The sequence below is a fragment of the Myxocyprinus asiaticus genome, chromosome 9 (genome assembly GCF_019703515.2).
Source record: "Myxocyprinus asiaticus isolate MX2 ecotype Aquarium Trade chromosome 9, UBuf_Myxa_2, whole genome shotgun sequence".
Classification (NCBI taxonomy): domain Eukaryota; kingdom Metazoa; phylum Chordata; class Actinopteri; order Cypriniformes; family Catostomidae; genus Myxocyprinus; species Myxocyprinus asiaticus.
The window spans coordinates 515001-528246 of NC_059352.1; the positions used below are offsets into that span (position 1 = coordinate 515001).

At 38.4% G+C, this 13246-nt stretch overlaps 1 protein-coding gene across 1 annotated transcript; it reads left to right on the top strand.

The window, feature by feature from the left end:
- The first annotated feature begins 468 nt into the window (after positions 1 to 468).
- Positions 469 to 11536, top strand: tgm8 (transglutaminase 8). The gene is made up of 13 exons (XM_051706092.1): positions 469 to 532; positions 1090 to 1251; positions 3253 to 3501; positions 3924 to 4042; positions 4365 to 4493; positions 6090 to 6267; positions 6394 to 6529; positions 6779 to 6888; positions 7030 to 7272; positions 7385 to 7666; positions 9732 to 9895; positions 10005 to 10138; positions 10771 to 11536. Exons 1-13 carry the CDS (start codon positions 487 to 489, stop codon positions 10952 to 10954), a joined length of 2136 nt encoding a protein of 711 aa, XP_051562052.1. The 5' UTR covers positions 469 to 486; the 3' UTR covers positions 10955 to 11536.
- Positions 11537 to 13246: the final 1710 nt, after the last annotated feature.

Below are 13246 nucleotides of genomic sequence, written 5' to 3' on the forward strand. Positions count from 1 at the left end.
TTCATTGATTTCCTTCCTCTTCTGCTTCTCAAGATGGAGCCAAAACATGAAACTATCAAAGAAAAATCATAAACACAATAAATATGTAAATATAAATTAATACAGCAGAGCCATGCATGTGACATACATTTTAAATGATTAAAAAATACAGTTTGTATTGATTACAGGAAAATATTGATTTATTTTTGCTTCTATAATCAATTTGAATAATAATCAATGTTGATTTAATGTTGTTATTACTCAGTAGTTAATCACTGCTTAACAACAGTTCATGCCTATAATTACAGGCTCTGAAAAACAGCTCATAATCACAACACACAAACACACACAAACACACACAAACACACACACATTCCAGGACAGAACTCGTTTAACAGTTGTACTCACTCACTGTTCTGTCAGTGAAGGTGACAGGGCGTCTATAAAACACCCAACATTCACACACACACACACACATCTCATCTGAGTCTCTCCAACGAAACAATCATGAGCGACAATCTGAAGAGCAGAAACTCTGCCAACAAAGATCAGGGTGAGTTCAACTGGGCTTTCTTTAGTTATTACATATTAATAGCTGTTCTATAAACACTGTTTTCAGATGCCTTTGAAAGTTTATGTTTGATGGTTTGTTTAAAATTCTGTAAATGCTCACTACATCTCTTCATATTTAATGCAGTTTAGACACTGCGCACTTCAGATTTCAGGGATCAGTAGAATCTGAGATACAGAGATCAATTAAACTACATTCATCAGTATGAACTCTAAATTGGATTGAATGAAATGGTCTATTATATGAATAATTAATATTTCATGTTTAGTTTAGATGAGTGACAAACTGTATAAACTGCTTCTATTAAATGAGGTAATAGATGTTGTCTTGTTTCTGTGTGTGAATGTGATGTGACTGATCTTTACTCATCAGAATCGGGCACACCTGAACTTCAGTCGGTTTACTGTGATGATGAAACATGAGTTGTGTCAAATAATGTCATCATTCTGTAAATGTCATTTATTTGATCTGAGTCGCCATTGGATTATCAGGATAACTCTGAACTGAAGAAACATAACTGTACTGTATGTGTCTTTTAGATGTGATGAAAGTGGATTTCCAGTGTATGAAAAACAACACTGATCATCATACGAATGAAATCACAGTGGACCGTCTCATTATACGGAGAGGAAAACCCTTCAGTCTGATACTCAATGTTGAGCATCGACAACAAGATTATATCGAGCTCACTGCGGAGACGGGTATGAAAATACACAACAACAGATATCAACCCATTTACTTTCTTAAAGGTGCTGTAAGTATGGAAGCCCTGAACCGCAAGGAGGAAAATAAAAATGACTTGGTGAATTTTATTTTTAGGTGTCTTAGTGCCTTTCTGAGCCTATGTCCTACAAAAAAAGAGAATTTCCTCAACAGATTTTTGTCTGACATATTGAACAACTTTAGGCGTGCAGCGGAGCATGTGTGCACTAAAAACCGTGTTGCTCCAGGCGAATATAGAGGAAAAGGTTCTGATGGGTCACAGATTGATCTATATTTTTTATTTTTTGGAGTTGGAGGTGCCGGAGCGCTGTGCCAAGGTGCTGGTACACTGATCCGTACAGTTCCGCCCCTAATCATAGCTCAGGTTACATGTGTTTCATATGGCATTCGTTGTCAAGTGTGCTGAGGCTTCACTCCATAGAGTTCATTAATCTGGGCAATGCTAACACGAGTTATGCCTTTAAACACAGCACTTACAGGAATAGTTCACCCACAAATTTAAATTCTGTCATCATTTACTCACCCTCATGCCATCCCAGATGTGTATGACTTTCTTCTACTAAACACAAATGAAGATTTTTAGAAGAATATCTCAGCTCTGTAGGTCCATACAATGCAAGTGAATGGTGACTAGAAATTTGAAGCTCCAAAAAGCACATAAAGGCAGCATAAATGTAATCCAGTGGTTTAATCCATGTCTTCAGAAGTGATATGATAGGTGTGGGTAAGAAACAGATCAATATTAAGTCAGTTTTTACTATAAATTCTCCTTCAGTCAATCTCCACTTTCACTTTCACATTCTTCTTTTGTTTTTGGTGATTCACATTCTTCATGCATACGCCCCCTAATGGGCAGAGAGAAGAATTTCTAGTAACAAAAGACTTAAATATTGATCTGTTTCTCACCCACACCTATCATATCACTTCAGAAGACATGGATTAAACCACTGGATTACTTTTATGCTGCCTTTATGTGCTTTTTGGAGCTTCAAAGGTCTGGTCACCATTCACTTGCATTGTATGGATCTACAGAGCTGAAATATTCTTCTAAAAATCTTCATTTGTGTTCAGCAGAAGAAAGAAAGTCACACACATCTGGGATGACATGAGGGTGAGAATTTCCATTTTTAGGTGAACTATCCCTTTAACAGTGAAAACACAGTGAGAGGCGGCTTAACGCAAATGTTTTCATAGACTAATTTTTTTATAATTAGCAGAGTTTTTTTTTTTTTTTTGTATTACATAGGCTCAGAAAGGCACTAATGTACCCATTTACATTTCACCTAGTGATTTTTTTTCAGGGCTTCCGTATGTAAGTGATTTTTTTTAATGAAATGACATGCTGAAAACACCTCTATTACCTGTCAGATATCACTCAAATAGGTGCCATGAAATATCACACCTGTCTCTGTAACAACCCTAGGTACAGTTTTCAGGGAGACCCTTCACCCTCCATCTCTCCAACACAACGGTCTCTAGTTGTGTTGGTGTGTGTGCATGTGTCTTTGAAGTGTGGGGATTTATAATGGCAGCTTTAGATTAAAGAGTAAAATAAAGCCTGTGATTAAAATACATTTTGTTAGTTTTGATATAGAACAAAAATGACACACAGTTATACCTCAAACGTTCATTTTGAAGCTACTGTGTTTATTAAAAATGCATGTTGCTAGCTCAGTGCTAATTAAGGACTTCAACTCCCATCAACATGTGAGCTGCGTTCTTTACAAAATGGACTGATGTCATCAAGTACTCTTATTTCTGAACCACCTGTAATATAGAGACTCTTACACCATCCAATCAATTCCTGATGCCTGATGGGTCAAATCAAACCCTGCACTACATTTATTCTCATTTATACTCAGAATTATGTCACATTACAGGTCAAATGTGTTGTGAATGCAGTTTAATGTTGATTTCAATACTGAACACAGAATCCTCCACACAATTCTAAAAACAATCTCTCTCGTCTGTTATTGCAGGTCCTGATCCGTCTGAAGAGAAGGGCACACGCTGTTCGTTTAACACTAATCAGAAGTGTGGCACTGGTATGGGCAAGAGCTGGAGTGTGAGTGTGATGGAGAGCTCGCCCTCCTCTGTCACCCTGTCCGTTCTGTGCCCATCAGATGCCAGTATAGGTGTCTATTCGCTTTCTGTGATAACCGGCTCAAACACGACTGCAGTCAGATGTCTGGGCACGCTGACGGTGCTCTTTAACCCCTGGTGTGAGGGTACGACTGCCATATAAACATCATTTTAACAGTCCTGCAGTCAGTCAATGTGTTCCTGAGATACACTCGGTCTTTATTATGACTATTTTCCACACTGTTGAATAATAGGACAGTCATCAAAACTATGAAATAACACACTTGAAAGTATGGGAATTATGTAGTGACCTATAAACTGTGAATCTAATGAAAGCTATGAAAGCTTGATCTCTGCTGCACCTTCACTATCTTCTCCAAGTTTTTTAATTACAATTTTAGTCTTGTAAGGAATTCATGTGTAGGCACAATTTAAATGAGTCTAATTTCAAGCATTAAAGCTCAAGCTGTTAGATCAAAAGTGTTTTAAGATCATGAGAAACATAAATTCAGTCACATGTGTCCAAACTTTTAACTGAGTGTATATATTATTTCTCTAACTGTATCAGATGATTGGGTTTATCTGCCGAATGATGCGGAGCGGCAGGAATATGTGATGAACGAACATGGAATTGTGTATAAGGGAGTGGAGGAATACATCACAACTTTAGCCTGGGACTTCGGTCAGGTGAGGGTCACATGGATGAATCATATATAATTACACACTAGAATTTTTAGCTATTGTGAAGAAAACTACAACAGGGTGTTGCTATCAGAAGGGTTGATGACATCAGCCGAAAAGGAAAGTTAACTTGTTTCAGGGGTTGAACAAATGATTACATTATAATGAAGAGAAACATTTTTTCTCTTTGGAAATATCCGCACTGATGAATCGTTTACAATAAGACCACGAGTAAACAGAGTGCATTTTGATTTCATGTTAACTAGTAACAGTGATGCTTGACTTAAACCGCACTAATCTGATCTCTCTGTTATGTGTGTTTCTCTAGTTTGAAGATGATATTGTTGAAATCTGTCTGAAGCTGCTGGATTTGAACCCTAAATGTCTGAAGAACGCTCAGGAGGACTTCTCAGCGCGCTGTAACCCCATTTACATCAGTCGAGTGGTCAGCACCATGGTAATAACAACATTAATTCTCAAGGTTTTATAAGATAAGCTACTGTATTTATTTTTGTATCCCACAAGTATTCCAGTTTCAATACAACTTCAGCTCTATGTACAGCACCTGTGTCATGTTTGGAAAAACATGCAAAAATTGGATTTACAGTAATACAGTTACATTAGAAGTCTATGGGGTAAGCCATTACACCAGGATAAACATTAAAATTCATGCTGTTTCAAAAAGTTAACTTTATACATGTTAAAGGTGCTGTGAGCAATTTTAGACATTCTAGAATTTCCACAAGCTGACCTGTTGGATTAGCCACGCCCACTCTTTCCAAAACCCCGCCCTCCAAAGATACCAAATGAGCTTGATTGACACAAACACGAGCAGAAACGGTTGTCAAAAGCAACAGCAGCAAAATAGCGCCCTCAACTGACAACTGATATGAACAACATGGCATAAAAATGGCATTAAGCCTCAATAATTCACTAAAACTACAATACTATGAGAATGCGCAAAATGATTGACAGGCAGCAAGTGTCCAAGAGTCTAGAGCTGTCACAGAGACCGGTGAGATATCTCACAACACTTATTTCAATAATATCTTTCAGGGAGTAGTAACAGTTTTGCATACCTTTCCATGAAAAAATAAATAAATCGCTTACAGCACCTTTAACATGAGACTAGAGTGAAAGAATCACTTATTACATGGATCTCTGGAATACTCGATTCTGATTGGTCAATGGCACCATCTAGCGGTCTGATATTTCTGAGTAATAACCACACATCCGGGTGTTGCGAGTCATATTTCCTTCTTCTCAGATCACTGTGCGATCAACTACAAGTAAGCTGATAAAATAATTTCAACTCAAATCGATGTCCATTTATTCCTTTATTTGGCAGGTAGTCTTGTAATAAGCCGGATAATGAGCAGTCAGACGGTCATTATTTACAAAATAAACACCAACATAACTCTGATTCAAACCAGAGGTGGAATCTAGCTGTTCAGTGTTTTAATTTTTCTCACTAAATTACAATATATCAATGCAAATAAATATTTGATCTCTATTCTTTCGGTTAGTAACTGTGTAATAAGCAGGATAATGTACAGTCAGCCTAACACCAGTGATCTGGACGAGAAGCATACAACCAGCTGACATTATCCCTTACTTACTACCCTTGTCTTCGTGTGCTTATATCCATTCTATCAACTCCTGTCATGACTATGTAAAGCCAGTAAACCCTGTAATGTAAACAAAAAGGACTGACATCAGTAACACATAACCACAAGCTCATCCACCTCTAAAAGGATGATTTAGACACTTTACAGCTCATAAAACGCACATTTGTACCGTAAAATTAATGCAAGGCTTCATGTTTCTGCTTTTAAACCCTCCAGAATGTCTTTCCCCATAGACTTCAATTATTGTAAACATGATTTCGCTTGCTTTATCAAACTGAGGGGCGAGTTCACTTGATTTTCTGTGGTGATCAACAGCACGTCACATATGCTGTACATAGAGCAGAATGTTCCTTTGACCTTATAAAACTGACTGAAACACACAGATCAATAGTGATGAGTATTCATATGTGCTCTGATTCCTCTAGATAAACTGCGATGATGATAAGGGTGTGTTAATGGGTCAATGGGACGGCACATACATCGGAGGCATCATTCCGAGTTACTGGTGCAGCAGCGTGCACATCTTAAGACGCTGGATCAAGTACGATTGTTATCCGGTCAAATATGGACAGTGCTGGGTATTTGCTGCAGTTATGTGTACAGGTAAACACACAAACACATGGTGTAGTCACCAACAGTCTGTCTCCACATCACACTTCTAGATGAACATAAAATCTCTTTAAACTTCAGGAGGTCAGTGTTGTGAGTATGATGTTTGTGTATTTGTAGTGATGCGTTGTTTGGGGATTCCCTGTCGTGTCGTCACCAACTTTGAATCCGCTCACGACACGGATCAGAACCTCATCGTTGATGAATACTTCGGTGACTACGGCGTGAGACCCAAACCAAACATGGACAGTGTTTGGTGAGTTTATGACATCATCACACCTTCAGAATTAAAGTGACTAGTATGACAAGTATGAACAGAATCCAGTGTGTGTGTGTGTGTGTGTGTGTGTGTGTTGCTTGTCTACAACAGCTCTATAAACAAGTTTATATCAAGTTGTTCACAATATGGCCAGATATTTGGCTTGGCTTTGCTCCACCAATGAAAATAGTTTGTATAGAAACGGATAAGATGTATCTGATTGCTTAAATGTAAACTTTTGTGCAGGAATTACCATGTTTGGGTGGAGGGATGGATGAGACGTCCTGATCTGTCCAAAGACTCGTTCTATGATGGCTGGCAGGTTCTGGATCCAACACCACAGGAGAAGAGCTCAGGTGCTGAGCACTAAACTGCCATATATCAGCATTAAATGTGCATTACATTGCATTTGTATAGTGTAATGTCTCCTGAAAATGTCTTCAGTGGGAAAATCAGCATATTAATGTGTAATGTATCTGATGTGTGCACTCTATCAGGAACTTACTGTTGTGGTCCAGCACCTGTGAAGGCCATTCGTGAAGGTCACACCGATGTCAAGTACGACGTGCCTTTTGTGTTCGGGGAAGTCAACGCAGATAAAGTCACATGGTTGTTGATGGCCAACGGCACCAAAAAGAGGATTCAGTCAGACACGAAATCTGTCGGACAGAGTATCAGCACTAAAGCCGTCGGCTGTGACAAACGACAGGACATCACTGAAAACTACAAACACCCAGAGGGTCGGTGTGAATATTTGGATACACCGTTCTCATTCTTATAAAGTCCTACATAAATGTCCTGACTACAGAACATGAGGTCAAACTCAACAGTGTTGTGGTGTTTTATTTTCAGGTTCTGTGAAGGAGAGATCAGCATATGAAGAGGCCGTGAAACGAGTGACTGAGCTGAAGATCAGCGAAGCTCCACCTCCTCCAAACATTGAAATGAAGCTCGATCTGGACGGGAAGCCACTGAATGGTGTGGACATTAAACTAAACCTCATTGTGAAGAGTGAAAACTCAAAGGCACAAGCTCTTTCCCTGAAGATGAACGCTCAGATCATGAGATACACGGGCAGTCCCGCAGCAGCTGTCTGGAGTGACAATAGAGACATACAACTGAAACCCAAACAAGGTACAAATCTCATTACAAAAGCTACAGAAACACAAACTATCCTAGATGGGTTCACTCAAAAAAAAAAAAAAACGTTTCCTTGAAACGAACTAAAGACACACGACTCTAGAACGTTTTGTCACAACTTGATTTCTGTCCATTTAAATTTGTAAAATGGAAGTTTACTTAATCCATTTAAGTTAGGACTACAGGAATACTTTTTGTGGTGTTAATGTAGCATTTATGAAACTGGGCAGGATATTTCCGAAAGGGAGAGTAAATGTTAAAATTAAGTGTTATTTTATGTGGTTTTGTGCAAGATGAATATAAAGGGGGCACTTATGTTATGTTGAGATTTAGAAGAGTTTCTGTTATGTTGGAGTTTTGAGTGGATCTTGAACTAACGATGAGGACAGGATATCGAACATGAAATTGATTGCTCACTTTGTTGAGCAAATGCTGTGCTAACCATTACATAGTTACTAAACTACACTCTGTAGTGCTTACAAGCATGTATTTAGCATGTCAACATTCACTTTCACTAGTTAGTACAGACTAGTATAAGAGTTAAATTGACACATCTAATTTTGTTGGGTTTACCCAATTCAACTAGGTTGTTTCTACACAAACTGTTTGTGTTGAGATTACAAAGTAATTTTAAGTTATAACCCTATATAAGGGGGCCTGGGTAGCTCAGTGGTAAAATACACTGGCTATCACACCTGGAGTCGCAAGTTCAAATCCAGGGCATGCTGAGTGACTCCAGCCAGGTCTCCTAAGCAACCAAATTGGCCCGGTTGCTAAGGTGGGTAGAGTTACATGGGGTAACCTCCTCATGGTCACTATAATGTGGTTCGTTCTCAGTGGGGTGCATGGTGAGTTGAGCGTGGATGCCGTGGTGGATGGCATGAAGCCTCCACATGCGCTATGTCTCCGTGGCAACACGCTCAACAAGCCATGTGATAAGATGCATGGGTTGATGTTCTCAGACATGGAGGCATCTGTGATTCATCCTCCGCCACCCAGATTGAGGTGAATCACTACACCACCACGAGGACTTAAAAGCGCACTGGGAATTGGGCATTCCAAAATGGGTGAAAAAGGGGAAAAATTACCCCCCCACCCCCCCCAAAAAAACAAAATAAAAACAAAGTTATAACCCTATATGACTTTCTTTCTTTTTCTGAACACAAAGGGAGAAATTGTGAAGAAATGTTGTGCTCAGTGATGTCATACAATGGCAGTTTATGGTGACCACCTCTTCAAGCTTCAAAAGAACACAAAAGTATAATTCAGAAGTCTAATAAATTATTCATGAGACTCATGATTGTTATGAAAGCATACGATAAGATTTCTAATGAAAATCTAATGTATTATTTAGTGAAAATGTTCACTGAACATTGATCTCCTGTGTGCGTTCATGATAGGACACGAGAGCAACAGCCCCCTCGCGATATTTGGGCGTTCAAGCGAAAACTCGTTTTGTTTATCTAAAAACAGTTCCTCCACAGTGATAGTGACAACAGAACACAACACAGCTACACAAAACAGAGAACAGAACTTACTAAACATGTCTGAAGAGTTTGTAGTCCAAGAATTGATGCATTTCTATGCCCAGCCAGAAATCAAACAGAAACATAGATGAGGCTACAGGCAGCCACAGTCACACTGTGTCCTAACCTGACGGCAAACGACACGACGATAAAAGGTATATTTTCTATGTTAATCAGAGTTTTTGTTCTAACCAGCAGTGACGAGTGATGGTACATTCTGTCCATCACTTGTTTTCTATTTTTGGCATCGTGTGTGTAACTCCGCCCACTGTGAACTGGCACCGGTCCAAAAACTCTAAAAAAAAAAAAAAAAGAAAATAAGGCTGGGCATAGAAATGCATCAATTCTTGGACTACAAACTCTTCAGACATGTTTAGTAAGTTCTGACCTGGATGTTTTCATGAGATTGTTTAGAATGCAATACCTAACATTAATCACCTGATTTGGTTTTAATTACAGGTTTAAATCCTCTATTATTGGTTTTAAATCCTCTATATAAGGTGAAAATAATCAACATGTGTATATGTGTTCAGAGCAAACTATTCCTGTCCTGATCCCCTTCACTGCATATGGACAAAAACTGCAGGACAACAACTGCATCAAAGTGTCTGTGATCGCAACGGATAAAACAGACCCGAAAGAGATTTTTCTGGTGGACAGAGACATCGTCCCACACAGCCCGACTCTATACTTAACTGTATGTGCCATGAATATCTGATTTCTATAACTCATTTTCATTTGACGGTTTCTATTGAAGTGTGTGTCTGTTGTCTGTTAGTGTAATGCTGTGTGTGTTGTGTGTTCAGGTGAGTGGAACTCCTCTAGTGAACAGTGAGATGACCGCTGAGGTCATGTTTGAAAACCCTCTTCCTGTTCCTCTGAGGAACTGCTGCATCACACTCACAGGCAGCGGATTACTGAAACAAACAGAGGAGAACAGGTGAGATGCTTCACTTCACACACACACACACACACACACACACACACACACACACACACACACACACACACACACACACACACACATGTTGGTGCAGCTATCATTATGAGGACTCTCCATAGACATAATGATTTTTATACTGTATGAACTATAGATTCTATCCCCTAACCCTAACCCTACCCCTAAACCTAACCCTCACAAAAAACTTTCTGCATTTTTACATTTTCAATAAAACATCGTTTAGTATGTTTTTTAAGTGATTTGATTTATGGGGACACTAGAAATGTCCTCATAAACCACATTTATAGCATAATACACTTGTAATTACCAGTTTATAACCTAAAAAAAGTCCTCGTAAACCACTTAATCCTGCCCACACACACACTCACACACACACACACACACACACACACACACACACACACACACACACACACACTCACACACACACACACACACACACTCACACACACACACACACACTCACACACACACACACACTCACACACACACATACACATACACACACACACACACACACACACACTCTCACACACACTCACACACACACACACACACACACACACTGACCTCACTGTAATACTCTTATAATACATGTTTATCTTGTGCAGGATTGCTGAGCTTGCCGCGGGACAGAAAGTAAGTCTGAAAGTGAGGTTCAGACCGTATCGAGCTGGCCCGAAGAAACTGGTGGCTAACTTCGACAGCTCGACCTTTAAAGACATTAAAGCCAGCTGTGACGTGAACATCAGACCCTCTACAGCATATCCTGGATACCTCACTTTTAGCAAATAAGATGACTGGAAGAACTTACAATCATTAGCAGTGTTAAACTGACATTATAAAAGTGTGTACCTTGTTTGGTGTTCAAATACTTTCTCTTATCCCAGCTCATAATGCAGAAACAACTGAATGTAAGCCATTTCTCGAAAACTGTAAACACTGAGTCTCTGTTTGTTTTGAGTGATCCATCTCATGAGACAACAACAACATTGACTCAACCAATGGCGTGAGTTGGGGGCGACACTATCTGTTAATTCAACCAATGGAAGACGAAGGGGAGTGTTTGAAAAAAGCTGTTTGAAAACAATGTTTATTTTTGCTGTTCTGTTTGGTGATGCTAGCTTTAATGATGGGATGATTTGAGATGTTAATTCCATTATTAATAACTCACTCTATATGTCATACATCAAAAGCAAATGCTGAAATGTTTAGTGAAATAATGACGATATTCATTTTAATAGTAATATATTTATTTGACTATTTATGTCATCCTCCAGATAAACATTTAAAGCAAAAGTCTGTTGTTTTTATAATAGCAGTTTTGTGCTCAAAATGTGTTTTGTGTTAAACACTGTTGAAATAAAAGCTGTTACAAAACCAGCTGGTGTTATGAGTCAATTGAACAAGAATTGAGACAGAGTTGAAAATGTGCTCGAGTTCGGGAGACATAGTGTTCAATGGGGCTAAAGACACTTTTGATTTGATTTTCTTCCAAAATACTAAAAATTAACAAAAACTCCCACAGCACTTTCCTAAACATCTGTTTGTCATTGTGCACATTGTGCATTTATTTTCCTGATCCATGAGGTCATCATGTGCAATGTCTAAAGTTTGATTTTGAGGTCATTTGATCAAACATTTAATAACTTTTAAAATGTTGCAAATTTATGTTAATAAGAATCCCTGAAATTATCACATTTATTTTGAGACAAAACACAGATCAAAGTGATTAAATTATATATATATATATATATATTAATAACTGTCCAAAAAGTGAAATGATAGTATTTGGGGTAAAAAGCCTCATTGTTGCAGGTGCTAAAGACCCCCCTTTAAAAGGATAGATTTGTTATGAAGAATGTTTAAAAAAAAGATTCTAGAATACTTGAGATGTTATTAAATGTCAAATGTGATTGAAATGAACAGGAAATGATGCACTCTTTTCTGAAGTGATTATTTGGATAAATATCTTACTGTCTCAGAAGTATTTGCATTAGTTGACAAATTGTGCCTTATTACTATTGTCCCTATATTTACATGATATCACTGTAACCAAGTGTGGGGTCAGAGCCCCCTCGACACTTTAAAAAAAAATAATTCTAATAAAAACAACCTTCCATTATTATTTCTTTTCACACAAATGATCTTATAAACACAAATAAGATCATTAAAAATGATCTTATGTTTTCAATCTTGATACACTTTGCGACCAGAACAAGACAACTTTTTACTTGAAGGGGGCCTGTAGCCCTGTTGTACCCTATTACATTTCTAAAAACATATTTAATTGTTTTAGAAGTCACATAACTAAAGGAGGATGATTTTCCAAGGGTGGTGGTGGGAGGTGTGACGCATAAGCTTCTGCTTTACGCAGATTATATTTTATTATTCATCTCCGACCCTACTAGATCTATGCCTTGCCTCCACAGAATTATTAATTATTTTTTCTAAATTAACAGAGTTAATTGGTCTAAATCCGAAGCTTTGCCTCTGACAGCGTACTGTCCAGTAACGGCTTTTCAGCCGGGCACCTTCCAGTGGCCCAAACAGGGCATTAAGTATTTGGGTATTTTATTCCCAGCAAATTTGTGTGATTTAGAGTTAATTTTGACCCTTTAATAAAAAGGTTTTCGAGTGATGTGGGCAGGAGGGCTTCATTACATTTATCTATGACTGGGAAGGTTAATGTTATTAAAATGATTTGTATTCCAAAATTCAGCTACCTGCTACAATCTCTCTTTATAGATGTCCCCCTCTCTTATTTCAAGCAATTTGATAATATAGCGAAGTCCTTCATTTGGAATGGTAAATGTCCTAGATTACACTTCAATAAGTTACATAGACCGATTGACAAAGGTGGGCTAGGCCTACCCAAGACATTCGGTTTCAGACATTTGGCTCATTGGTCACTTCCACCTGAGAGAGCCCCTCCCTGTATTGAACAGGGAGTTCTTGCCCCTATTTCACCATTACTAAGCCTTTCTATCAAACTAACCAGAGAAGTTAAGTTACACCCCTTTACCTCACATTTGCACGTGGTATGGACAAAAGTGTCCAGAGTGTTTAATTCTGAGATTTATTTAA